A 12,961-nucleotide genomic window follows, 5' to 3' on the forward strand; every position below is an offset into this window, starting at 1 on the left:
GACAGCGGGGACAGCGGGGACATGGGCAGGGACACCGCGGGGACAGCGGGACACAGGGCAGGGACAGGGCAGGGACAGCGGGGACAGCGGGGACAGGGCAGGGACAGCGGGGACAGCGGGGACAGGGCAGGGACAGGGCAGGGACAGCGGGGACAGCGGGGACAGGGCAGGGACAGCGGGGACAGCGGGGACAGGGCAGGGACAGGGCAGGGACAGCGGGACACCGGGGGGACAGGGCAGGGACAGCCGGGACAGAGGGGACACCGGGGAGAGACAGAGGGGACAGCGGGGAGGGACAGGGGGGCACGGCGGGGACAGGGCAGGGACAGCGGGGACATGGGCAGGGACACCGCGGGGACAGCGGGACAACGGGGACAGGGCAGGGACAGGGCAGGGACAGCGGGGACAGCGGGGACAGGGCAGGGACAGCGGGGACAGCGGGGACAGGGCAGGGACAGGGCAGGGACAGCGGGACACCGGGGGGACAGGGCAGGGACAGCGGGACAGCGGGGACGGGGCAGGGACAGAGGGGACAGGGCAGGGACACCGCGGGGACATGGGCAGGGACACCGCGGGGACAGCGGGCAGGGACAGAGGGGACAGGGCAGGGACAGCGGGGACAGGGCAGGGACAGCGGGGACACCGGGGACAATGGGGAGGGACAGGGGGACACCGCAGGGACAGGGGGACACCGCGGGGACATGGGCAGGGACAGGGGGGACAGAGGGGACATGGGCAGGGACACCGCGGGGACAGCGGGCAGGGACAGGGGGACATGGGCAGGGACAGGGGGACACCGCGGGGACAGGGCAGGGACACGAGGCCCGTCCCCACGCCCCGAGAGCCGCAATCCTCTGGAACCAAAGGGATTTCCCGACCCCTTCCCGCTCCCCAAATCCCATTTTTTTACCCCCAGGGAGCTCCCGGCTCTGAATTCCCGGGAGAAGCAGGAATGGGGACACAAAAGTGACCTCAATCCCCGGGTTTTATCAGCATTTCCCAATTGTCCCCAAAATTCCCGGCTCCAGGCTCCCAGAGTTTGGATTTTCCCTGGATAAATCCTCCCTCTACCCCCCCAAAAAAAGAACCGAATTCAGATTTTTTTTTTCCCAAAAAAAATCCTTGGAAAACCGAGCTCCAGGCCAACCTCTCCCACCCTTAAAAATAAAAAAAAAATTCCTCCCTTTCCCTCTCCCAAAATAAAAAATAAATTCCAAGGATTGAACCGAAGGAAGAAACAAAGTTTGATTTTATTTACAGACTCGGTGAAGAAAAATTTTGTGTTTCCAGAGGTTTTGGGGTTGGTTTAGTTTGGTTTTTTCCTCGTTTTTAGGACAATAAAACCCAACTTTGGAATTGTTTTTGTGGGATTTTTTCTTTTCCCAAAGCACAGGAGGTGTTGGCAAAATCCTTGGGAATTAATTCCCCCACCAGCAGATCCCAAAAATCCTGGAATTCCCAAGGGATCTGTGGCAGATTTGGAGGCACCAAATTTTCCCCCCCACCAATATTCTCTTGGATTTGGGATTTTGAGATAAAATCAAGGAATTAAATCTGCCATTCCCCAAAAAAATAAAATCCCAAATTGAGATTTTTGGGGAGGAATTTTTTTGGGAGGAGCTGCTCCAAATTTTGTGTGTCCCCCCGCCAAAAAAAAATAAAAGCTGGGAAAACTTTTCTAGGGGGGGAAAGAGGAGCTGTGATTCCAAAATAAAATAAAATAAAATAAAAAAACAAAACCTGGATAATATTAAGGAAAAAAAAAAAAAAGAGATGGAGAATTAAATTTTGGGAGAAGAATTCCCAGGAAATCTTGGTGGGAAAAGGAATTCCTCAGTAGTAAGGTCGCCGTGGGTTGTTCTGGAAGGAGAAAAAGAAAAAAAAAACCAACAAAAAACCAATGGAAAAATCATTAGGATTGGAGATTTTATCCCAAAAATCAGCAGCTGGATTCTCTGGGAAAGCCACTGGAATGTGAGGGGCTGTCCCTGTTCCATCCCAGGGACTCTCCCTCACCACTGGCTCCATCCCAGTCCCAGTCCCATTCTCCCAATCCCAAATCAGCAGATTGGGTCAGAAGTGGGATGCCAGCACAGATCCCAATCCCATTATCCCATTCCTGATCCCAATCCCATTATCCCATTCCTGATCCCAATCCCATTATCCCATTCCTGATCCCAATCCCATTATCCCATTCCTGATCCCATTATCCCATTCCCGATCCCATTCCCCCATTCCCCCAGTCCTGTACCAGTGGGTTGGGCTGGAATCAATATGCCAGCATTGATCCCATCCCAATCCCCCATGACCCCATTATCCCAATACCCCATGACTCCATGATCCCAATCCCGTTATCCCAATCCCGTTATCCCATACCAGGGGATTAGGCCGGAATCTGTAGGCCAGCATCATGCGCTTGCGGAAGGCCCCGTACCCACTGACCCCGTTACCCCAATACCCCAATCCCCCAATCCCAATATCCCGTTACCCCAATCCCCCAATCCCGTTATCCCAATCCCAATCCCGTTATCCCAATCCCGTTATCCCATACCAGAGGATTGGGCCGGAATCTGTAGGCCAGCACCATGCGCTTGCGGAAGGCCCCGTACCCACTGACCCCGTTACCCCATTACCCCATTACCCCAACCCCATTACCCCATTACCCCATGACCCCAATCTCAATATCCCAATCCCGTTATCCCAATCCCGTTATCCCATACCAGGGGATTAGGCCGGAATCTGTAGGCCAGCATCATGCGCTTGCGGAAGGCCCCGTACCCACTGACCCTGTTACCCCAATACCCCATGACCCCAATCCCAATCCCGTTATCCCGTTATCCCATACCAGAGGATTAGGCCGGAATCTGTAGGCCAGCATCATGCGCTTGCGGAAGGCCTCGTACTCGTCGTCCTCCTTGGTGAGCTCCGCCGGCCGCTCGATCCCGAAGCCGGCCCCGTCCAGGGCCGTGGTGCCCCTGTGGGAAACGGCCCCACAGCCTCAGACCCCGGGAATTCCCTGGGAATTCTGTGGGAGCTCATCCCAAAGGCCCAGCGCTGGGAATGGGGCCACTTCCCAAATCCCCGGGGTTGGGATTGGTGCCACTTCCCAAATTCCCAGGGATGGGATCAGTTCCATGTCCCAAATTCCTGGGATTTGGAATGGTTTGATTTCCCAAATCCCCAGGGTTTGGGATTGGTTCTGTGTCCCAAATACCCTGAGTTGGGATTGTTTCCACTTCCCAAATTCCCAGGGCTTAGACTGGTTTCATTTCTCAAATTCCCAGGGTTGGGATTAATTTGATTTCCCAAATTCCCAGGGTCAGGATTGGTTCCATGTTCCAAACCCCCAGGATCTTAATTGGTTTCACATCCCAAATTCCCAGAATTTGGACTTGGTTTCATTTCCCATATTCCCAGGATTTGGATGGAAGCAGGGATTGGTTTGATATCCCAAATCCCCAGGGTTTGGGGAATTCAGGATTTGGGGGCTCAGACATTTCCAGGAGCCTCAAATCCAGGAGAAAATCCTCAAAAAAACCCAGGATTTTTTTTTCCTGGGTTGAATTTTCCACGCTCAGGTGAGGAATTTGTGATTCCAACAGAGAATTCCCCTTGGAGCTGCAGCTCCTTATGGAAATTTGGGGTTGGAAAATCAGAATTTGGGACTCTGACAATTCCAGGAGCCTCAAATCCAGGAGAAAATCCTCAAAAAAAAAAAAAACCAGGAATTTTTTTTTTCCTGGGTTGAATTTTCCACGCTCAGGTGAGGAATTTGTGATTCCAGCAGGGAATTCCCACTAAAAAAAAAAACAACCCAAAAACCCCAAAAAAAAGGAAGACTCACTTGCTGACAGGGTTTTTAATTCCCTGCCCATCAGATCCCAATCCCTCTCCTTCCTTCCATCCCATCTTCATCAGCATTTGGTATCCGATGTTCTCCACCGTCAGCTTGAACTCCTTGTACTCGGAATAATCCGGCTCCCGGCCCTCCTGAGGGGGAAAACGGGAAAAAAAACAGGGAAAAGGGGATTTTTTAATTCCTGGGGTCACAGGAGAAAAGGGGGAAAAGCAGCTCCACGTCCCGCTGGAACTGGGATTGTTGGGAAAGAAGGGCCAGGATTTCCTGGGATGGGGCTGGAAGGACAGATCGGGAATTCCAGGGTTTTCCCTGGATCCAGCCCTGGATCAGGAATCCCAGATTTTTCCCTGGATCCAGCCCCAGATCCAGAATTCTAGGTTGTTCCCTTGTTCCAAGCCCAGACCAAGAATTCCAGGTTGTTCCTTGGATCCAGCCCCAGATCAGGAATTCCAAGTTCTTCCCTGGATCAGGAATTCCAGGTTTTCTCCTGGATTCTGCATTTCCAGTTTTTTTCCTTGGGATTCCAGTTTTTTTCCCTGGATCCAACCCCAGATGAGGAATTCCAAGTTCTTCCCTGGATCAGGAATTCCATTTTTTTTCTCTGGATCCAGCCCCAAATCCAGAATTCCAGTTTTTTCCCTGGATCCAACCCCAGATCCAAAACTCCAGGAAGATCCCAAATTATGGAATTCCAGACTGGGAAAAGGCCCTTAAAGCCCATCCAGCCCCACGGGCAGGGAGTGGGGAGGTTTGTCTGAAATCCCAAGAAAATCCCAAATCCTGGAATCCCAGAGTGGAAAAAAAAAGCCCACCCATTCCTGCAGGACACTTCCCACAATCCCACCAATCCCCAAACTTCCCTCGGGACACTCCCAGGGACGGATCTTTTGGGAATTTCACTCCATTCCCCCCTCCAGGGCAGGGAATTTTTCCCTAAACACTCCCACACAGAAGAGTGGGAATCTGATCCCGGTTTTTTTTTCTCCCTGGAAGGAGGAATTCCCGAAATCCCAGGATTAGCTGCTCACCTTGAGGGCCTTGAAGGTCTCCATGAACTTCTCCAGCTCGTCGGGAGGCAGGAAATCCCCGATGAAATGTTTGCCCCGGCCCATCTGCGTCAGCTGCTCGGCCCACTCTGGAGAAACGGGACAGCGCACGGGTCAGGGGGAATTCCAGGGAATATCCCAGGGATTTCGGGGGAATTCTGGAGAACTAAAACTGCCAGGAATGTTCAGTGAAATCATGGAAAAACCATGGAGAATTCCAGAGATTTCAGGGGAATTCTGGAGCACAGAAACTGCCAGGAATGTTCAGTGAGATCATGGAAAAACCATGGAGAATTCCAGAGATTTCAGGGGAATTCTGGAGCACAGAAACTGCCAGGAATGTTCAGTGGGATCCTGGGAAAACCACGGAGAATTCCAGGGGGTGTCCCAGGGATTCCTGGAGCACAAAATCTCTCAGGAATGTTCAGTGTGCTCCTGGGAAAACCACGGAGAATTCCAGGGATTCAGAGGATTCCTGGAGCACAAAAACTGCCAGGAATGTTCAGAGAGCTCCTGGGAAAACCACGGAGAATTCCAGGGATTCAGGGAATTTCTGGAGCACAAAAACTGCCAGGAATGTTCAGAGAGCTCCTGGGAAAACCACGGAGAGAGCACTCACGGAGAATCCCTGGGGATTCCTGGAGCATCCCAAAAATACAGGAGACTCCCACGTGGAAAGAACGGAGCTTCCCATGGAAAACACCTGGAGCTCCTTTGGGATTTGTGCAGCATCCCCAATCCATGGGGATGGGAATGGGATGGGATGGGGTGGGATAATGGGATGGGATGGGGTGGGATAATGGGATGGGATAATGGGATGGGATAATGGGATGGGATGGGATGGAATTTCCTCTCTGCAACACTCTGGGACAGAATTCCTCTCTGGAACCCCAAAGCCCGACCCATCCCTGGTTTTATCCATCTCCCCAGGGACGGAATTCCCTCCCAGGGATGGAATATCTCCCCTGGAACACTCAATCCCAGACCCACCCTGTGTCTTGTCCATCTCCATGTGGCGCAGGCGGTGCTCCCAGGGACAGAATTCCCTCCCAGGGATGGAATATCACCCCTGGAACATTCTGGAACACTCAGGACCCCCCAAACCTGACCCACCCCTGGTTTTGTCCATCTCCATGCGGCGCAGGCGGTGCTCCCAGGGACAGAATTCCCTCCCAGGGACAGAATTCCCCTCTGGATCCCCAATCCCAGACCCACCCCTGCTTTTGTCCATCTCCATGCGGCGCAGGCGGTGCTCCCAGGGATGGATTATCACCCCAAATCCCCTCAGGAACACTCTAGAACCCCCAAACCTGACCCATCCCTGGTTTTGTCCATCTCCATGCGGCGCAGGCGGTGCTCCCAGGGATGGAATATCACCCCAAATCCCCTCTGGATCCCCAATCCCAGACCCACCCCGTGTTTTATCCATCTCCATGCGGCGCAGGCGGTGCTCCCAGGGACAGAATTCCCTCCCAGGGATGGAATATCACCCCAAATCCCCTCTGGATCCCCAATCCCAGACCCACCCTGTGTCTTGTCCATCTCCATGCGGCGCAGGCGGTGCTCCCAGGGACAGAATTCCCTCCCAGGGACAGAATTCCCCTCTGGACCCCCAATCCCTGACCCACCCCTGGTTTTGTCCATCTCCATGCGGCGCAGGCGGTGCTCCCAGGGACAGAATTCCCTCTCTGGATCCCCAAACCTGACCCACCCCGTGTTTTGTCCATCTCCATGCGGCGCAGGCGGTGCTCCCAGGGATGGAATATCACCCCAAATCCCCTCAGGAACACTCTAGAACCCCCAAACCTGACCCACCCCTGGTTTTGTCCATCTCCATGCGGCGCAGGCGGTGCTCCCAGGTGCCCAGCTCGCTGTCCACCTCCTCGTCGCTGTCGTAGCCGTGCTGGTGCTGCTGCAGCGCCCGCTCCCACAGCAGCTGCATCTCCTGCATGGCCCGCTTGTGCTTCATGATCATGTCGTACATCTGCTGCATCTGGGCACGGCACCGGGACACAGGGAAACGGGAATGGGAACGGGAATGTTCCACAGGGAACGGCTCCGAAGCACAAAGGATCCCCCAAAGTTGTGGGTGATCCCAGAGTCAGGGGATCTGTGCTTGTGCCTCGTGGTCGTGTCGTACATCTGCTGCATCCGGGCACGCAGGGAAACGGGATTGGGAATGGGAATGAGATTGGGAACAAGGGAAAGGGGATTGGGAATGGGGGAAAGGGGAGTAGGAATGGGATTGGGAATGGGAGAAATGGGATTGGGAACAGGAATGGGATAGGGAATGGGGGAAATGGGATTGGGAATGGGAATGGGATTGGGAATGGGGGAAATGGGATTGGGAATGGGATTGGGAATGGGAATGGAGGAATGGGATTGGGAACAGGAATGGGATGGGGAATGGGGGAAATGGGATTTATCCCGGGGAAAATGGGATTGGGAATGGGATGGGGAAATGGGAGTGGTAATGGGGGAAATGGGATTGGGAATGGGGGAAATGGGATTGGGAATGGGGGAAATGGGATTGGGAATGGGATTGGGAATGGGGGAAATGGGATTGGGAACAGGGAATGGGATTGGGAACGGGGGGAATGGGATTGGGAACGGGGGGAATGGGATTGGGAACGGGGGGAATGGGATTGGGGAAAATGGGATTGGGAATGGGGGGAATGGGATTTGGAACAGGGAATGGGATTGGGAACAGGGAATGGGATTGGGAACAGGGAATGGGATTGGGAACAGGGAATGGGATTGGGGGAAATGGGATTTGTCCCAGGAAAAAACTGGGATTTATCTCAGGGGTAATGGGATTGGGAACGGGGAATGGGATTGGGAATGGGGGAAATGGGATTGGGAAGCAGATTGCTGTTCCCAGGGATTCAACGCTGGAAAACCTTTGTCATTCCCTCAGGATGGAATTTGGGGAGGATTTTTTTGGGGGAGGATTTTTTTTGGGGGGAAGAGGAGGAAAACTGGGTAGGATTTTTTTTTGGGGGGAGGGAAAGGGAATTTGGGGAAGGATATTTTTAGGGGAGAGAATTCACCTCCTGCTGCTCCTTCAGCTGCTTCTTCTGTGCCTCGGAGAGCTCCGTGACTCCCACCAGCCCCACGGGTTTGCCCTTCTCATACCCCAAACCCTTCAGGTCCTGAACTGCAGGGAAAACAGGGAAAAAACCTTTGGAAAAATCCGAGAGATTGGGGAAAAAATAAATCAAATCCCAGCTCAGGATGAAGTTTGAGGATTTGGGAATCACAGGAAGGGGAGGAGCAGCTCTTTCCTCGCCAGATCTGGGAATTCTCAGGTTGGGCCGAAATCTGTTCCCAAAAATCCGGGTTTTTTTTTAGGAATTCTTTCCTTAAGTGAAGCCAAATCAGCCCCCAAAAATGGGAATTAATCTGGATTTTTGTGTGGAGACTCTCAGGGCTCAAAAAATCATCTCTTCTTTTCCTTAGGAATTCTCAGGTGAAGCCAAACGAGCCCCCAAAATGGGAATTAATCCTGATCCCAGATTTTTTGTGGAGACTCCCAGAGCTCACAAAATCCCCTGGGAATTCCCTGGAAAACAAGCCTAAAAATCAGGAATTTCCTGAACTGAAAGCAGAGATCTCTCTGTTGTTCCACCTCAGCCTCCTCTGCTCCCCAACCCTCAGTAAAATCACAATTTAAACTCAGAATTCCCAAGGCTTTCTCTGGGAATTCCCTGGAAAAACAACCCCAAAAATCAGGAATTTCTCTACCCTAAGGCAGGGATGTCTCTTGTTATTCTGCTCCCACCTCAGCCCCCTCTGCACCCAAATTTAAGCTCCTCAACTCTCAGTAAAATCACAATTCAAACTCAGAATTCCCAAGGCTTTCCCTGGGAATTCCCGGGAAAACAGCCCCAAAAATCAGGAATTTCTTTACCTCAAAGCAGGGATCTCTCTGTCCTCAGTCCCCTCTGCACCCCAAACCCGAGCCCTTCGACTCTCAATAAAATCACGATTCAAACTCAGAATTCCCATGGCTTTCCCTGAGAATTCCCTGGAAAAACCAACCCCAAACCTCCAGAACCCCCCAAACCTGCAGGAACCCGACCCCACTCACCTGAGAGGGGCGAGGGAGAATCCAGCTGCTGCACCAGCTGCGGGAGGGGCAATTCCACCTTCTCCTCCTCGGGCCCCCACCGGCTCTTCCTCTTCTTCTTGGTGCTGCCCGGGGCAGGGTTTGGGGTCACCGGGGGGTTTGGGGTCACCGGGGGGTTTGGGGTCACCGGGGGGTTTGGGGTGGAGGCTGCAGTTGGGGTCAGGGGGTTTGGGATCGGGGTGAGATTTGGGGTCAAGGCGGGATTCGGGATCGGGGTGAGATTCGGGGTCAGAGCAGGATTTGGGATGGGGGCAGGATTTGGGATGGGGACAGGATTCGGGATTGGGACAGGGTTCGGGGTCAGGGCAGGATTCGGGGTGAGGGCAGGCTGCTCCGAGGAGGATGAGGACGGTGAGGCTGAAGGCAGGGGAAGAGGCAGAGCTGGCGGGCTCAGGCCGGGCGCAGGCGCAGGAGCGAAGCGAGAAACCTCGGGGCTGCTTTTGCGTTTGAGGCCGGCTTCTCCTCCCGGGAAAGGGGGAGGATTCCCGGGAAAAGGAGGAGGATTCCCGGGAAAAGGGGAGGCCCCTGGGAAAGGAGGATTCCCGGGAAAAGGAGGAGGATTCCCGGGAAAAGGAGGAGGATTCCCGGGGGCAGCCCGCGCCCTGCGGAACTCCTCCAGCTTCTGGCGGTAGTAGCGGTGCCCTTTGCTCTGGGGCTCGTACAGGAACCTGCCAAAAAAACCGGGATGCTCAGCCCGGAATTCCCGCCTGGAATGCTCAGGGCATTCCCAGGGAATTCCCACAACGGTCCCAGGGCTGGGGTCCAGCTGTGGAATTCCTGCCTGGAATGCTCAGGGCATTCCCTGAACATTCCCAGTCAGGCTCAGGGCTGGGATCCAGCAGTTCTCTCAGGAATTTTCCTTCCTGGAATGGCCAAAACGTTCCCAGACACTTCCCAGTTCTTCAGGGCTGGGATCCAGCTGTGGAATTCCCGCCTGGAATGCTCAGAACATTCCCAGAGCATTCCCAGGGCATTCCCTGTTCCACTCAGAACTGGGATCCAACACTGGAATTTTCCTGCCTGGAATGCTCAGAGCATTCCCAGCTCTCCAGGGCTGGGATCCAGCACTGGAATTTTCCTTCCTGCAATGCCCACAGCACTCCCAGAGCTCTGCAGGGCTGGGATCCAGCACAGTTTCCTCAGGAATTTTCCCTGAGAATTCCCACGATTTTCCCTGTGAATTCCCTGGAAAAAGAAGCCCCAGATCCCAGGAATTGTGCCCACTTGAAGGCAGGGTTGTCCCTGTTGCTGTGCAGGGCAAAGCTCCTACCTCAGCTCCCCCAAACCTGAGCCCCTTGACTCTCACCACTCCAAAACCTCAACCTCAGAATTCCCACAATCTCCCCTGGAAAATCCCTGTAAAAGAAGCCCCAAATCCCAGGAATTGTGCCCATCTGAAGGCAGGGTTGTCTCTGTTCTTCTGCTCCCACCTCAGCCCTCCAAAACCTGAGCCCCTCAACTCTCATTGCCCCAAAACTTCAACTTCAGAATTCCCACGATTTTCTCTGTGAACTCCCAGGAGTTTCCCAGTGAATTCCCTGTAAAAAAAGCCCCAGATCCCAGGAATTTTTCCCACCTGAAGGCAGGGTTGTCCCTGTTGCTGTGCAGGGCCAGGGCCTCCACCTGTGCACCCCAAACCTGAGCCCCTCAACTCTCATTGCCCCAAAACCTCAACCTCAGAATTCCCACAATTTTCCCAGGACTTTCCCTGTGAATTCCCTGGAAAAAAAACCCCCAAATCCCAGGAATTGTGCCCACCTGAAGGCAGGGTTGTCCCTGTTGCTGTGCAGGGCCAGGGCCTCCACCTCGGGCCCCCCCGCAGCCACGACCTGCGCCAGCTTCTCGGCCGAGCTCCGCGTCTCTTGGTCGGCTGGGGGGGAAACTTTAGGCAGGGATTAATCCTGGGCCCAGCTCACCCCAGCCCAGCCTAACCCGGCCTGAGGACCCCAGCCAGGCCTAAAGTCGGGTTTAAAGGAGGAGAATGGGTACAAAGGAACAGTTAAATCCATGAAAAACAGCCGTTTTCGACCCGAGTTCGGGAGCGGGGACGGGGCTGAGGAGCTGGGGTCGGGTTTAAAGGGGAGGATTGGGACAATGAAACAGTTCAAAACATAAAAATTGCAGTTTAAACCCGAGTTTGGGGAGCAGGAATGGGGCTTAACCTGAGCTAAGGACCTAAAGTCGGGTTTAAAGGTGAGAATTGATGCAAAGGAACAGTTCAAAACATAAAAATTTCAGTTTAAACCCCAGTTTGGGAGCAGGAATGGGGCTTTACCTGAGCTAAGGACCTAAAGTTGGGTTTAAAGGGGGAGAATTGGGACAAAGGAACAGTTCAAAACATAAAAATTGCAGTTTAAACCCAACTTTGGGAGCAAGGACAGGGCTAAGGACCCCAATAAGGCCCAAAGTCGGGTTTAAAGGGGAGAATTGGTACAAATGAACAGTTCAAAACATAAAAATTTCAGTTTAACCCCGAGTTTGGGGAGCAAGAATGGGGCTTAACCTGAGCTAAGGACCTAAAATCGGGTTTAAAGGGGAAAATTGGTACAAATGAACAGTTCAAAACATAAAAATTTCAGTTTAAACCCGACTTTGGGGAGCAGGAACGGGGTTTAACCAGACCTAAAGACCTAAAGTCGGGTTTAAAGGAGGAGAATTGGCACAAAGAAACAACTCAAACCACAAAAACTTCAATTTAAACCCAGCTTTGGGGAACAGGGAGCAGCTTTGAGCTCCCAAATCCCAAATTTTCCATGTCTCAGTCACTTTTCCAAAGGATTAAAACACTCAGGAGAATCCATATTTTAAGGTGTTGGATATTTCCCTGTGCCAGACACTTTTCCAGAGGATTAAACCCACTGGAATTCTCCCTAATTAAAAATTATGGATTTTTTTCCTTTGTCTCAGCCACTTTTCCATAGAATTAAACTACTTTCAATTACCCATAATTAAAAATTTTGGATTTTTCCACATGCCAGACACTTTTCCAGAGGCTTCAACCCCCTGGAATTATCCCCAGTTACAAATTTTGGAATTTTTTTTCCATGTCTCAGGCACTTTTCCATAGAATTAAAACACTCAGGGTAATCCTTATTTTAAGGTTTTAGATATTTTCCAGTGCCAGACACTTTTCCAGAGAATTAAACCACATGGAATTACAAATTTTGGGGTTTTCCCCCTTTCCAGGCACTTTTCCATAGGATTAAACCACCTGGAAATACAAATTTTAGATTTTTTTTTCCAGTCTCAGACACTTTTCCACAATTTTGCCCCTGAATTACCCCAAAACCCAACAAGAAATCCTTCAGAAAACCCCCAAATCTCACCTGAAAATTTGGCTGCTCCAATCAAAAACCAACAAAAATCAAGGAAAAAAAATTTTCCCCCTTTCCCCAAATTTTTCAGTGCTGGAGAATTATTTTTTGGAATATTTTTGGACGACTACAAGGGGAAAAAAAAAATCTCATTTAAAATCCCAAGAATATTTTGCTTGGGAATTCAGATTTTTTTAGCAGAAGGATTTAATTTTTCTTCCAGTTCGGAATTTTCTTTTCAGGCAGCCAAATTTTCCTCCCAATCCCTCCCAAAAAATCCCAATTTTCCCCCTTTTGCTGTTCCCATTCCCCAGGTTTTAGTGGGAATTACCTTTTTGGGAAGAGGCTGCTTGAGAATTTTGATTTTCTTTCCTTATTTCTGCCACTTTCTTCCTGTAGTAAAGGAATTCTCTGCTGTTCTTATCATGTAAAAACCTGAGAAAAAAGGGAAAAAAATTAAAAAAAAAAAAAGAGGAATAATTATCCCAAATTCCTCCACATGGAAAAATGGAGGGATTAAAATAATCCACCTAAAACATGGAATTCCACTTGGGATTTTAATCCAGATGTTTGGATTTGCTTGAAGGGAAATGAGGGAGGAATCCTCTGCTTA

The 12,961-nt window shown here is 51.8% G+C and overlaps 1 protein-coding gene across 1 annotated transcript in view; it reads right to left on the reverse strand.

Moving 5' to 3' along the window:
• Positions 1-1,231: 1,231 nt before the first annotated feature.
• SUGP1 (SURP and G-patch domain containing 1) overlaps positions 1,232-12,961 on the reverse strand; it is a 22,852-nt gene continuing 11,122 nt past the window's right edge. The window contains exons 6-14 of the mRNA XM_066340097.1: positions 12,680-12,783; positions 10,793-10,904; positions 8,996-9,702; positions 7,956-8,062; positions 6,721-6,898; positions 4,888-4,994; positions 3,845-3,990; positions 2,846-2,975; positions 1,232-1,860 (exon numbers count right to left, since the gene is read on the reverse strand). Coding sequence (XP_066196194.1) covers positions 1,834-1,860; positions 2,846-2,975; positions 3,845-3,990; positions 4,888-4,994; positions 6,721-6,898; positions 7,956-8,062; positions 8,996-9,702; positions 10,793-10,904; positions 12,680-12,783 — 1,618 coding nt within the window. The 3' untranslated portion in view covers positions 1,232-1,833. The remainder of the gene's footprint in view (positions 1,861-2,845; positions 2,976-3,844; positions 3,991-4,887; positions 4,995-6,720; positions 6,899-7,955; positions 8,063-8,995; positions 9,703-10,792; positions 10,905-12,679; positions 12,784-12,961) is intronic.

This window comes from Sylvia atricapilla, unplaced genomic scaffold (assembly GCF_009819655.1).
Source record: "Sylvia atricapilla isolate bSylAtr1 unplaced genomic scaffold, bSylAtr1.pri scaffold_105_arrow_ctg1, whole genome shotgun sequence".
NCBI lineage: Eukaryota > Metazoa > Chordata > Aves > Passeriformes > Sylviidae > Sylvia > Sylvia atricapilla.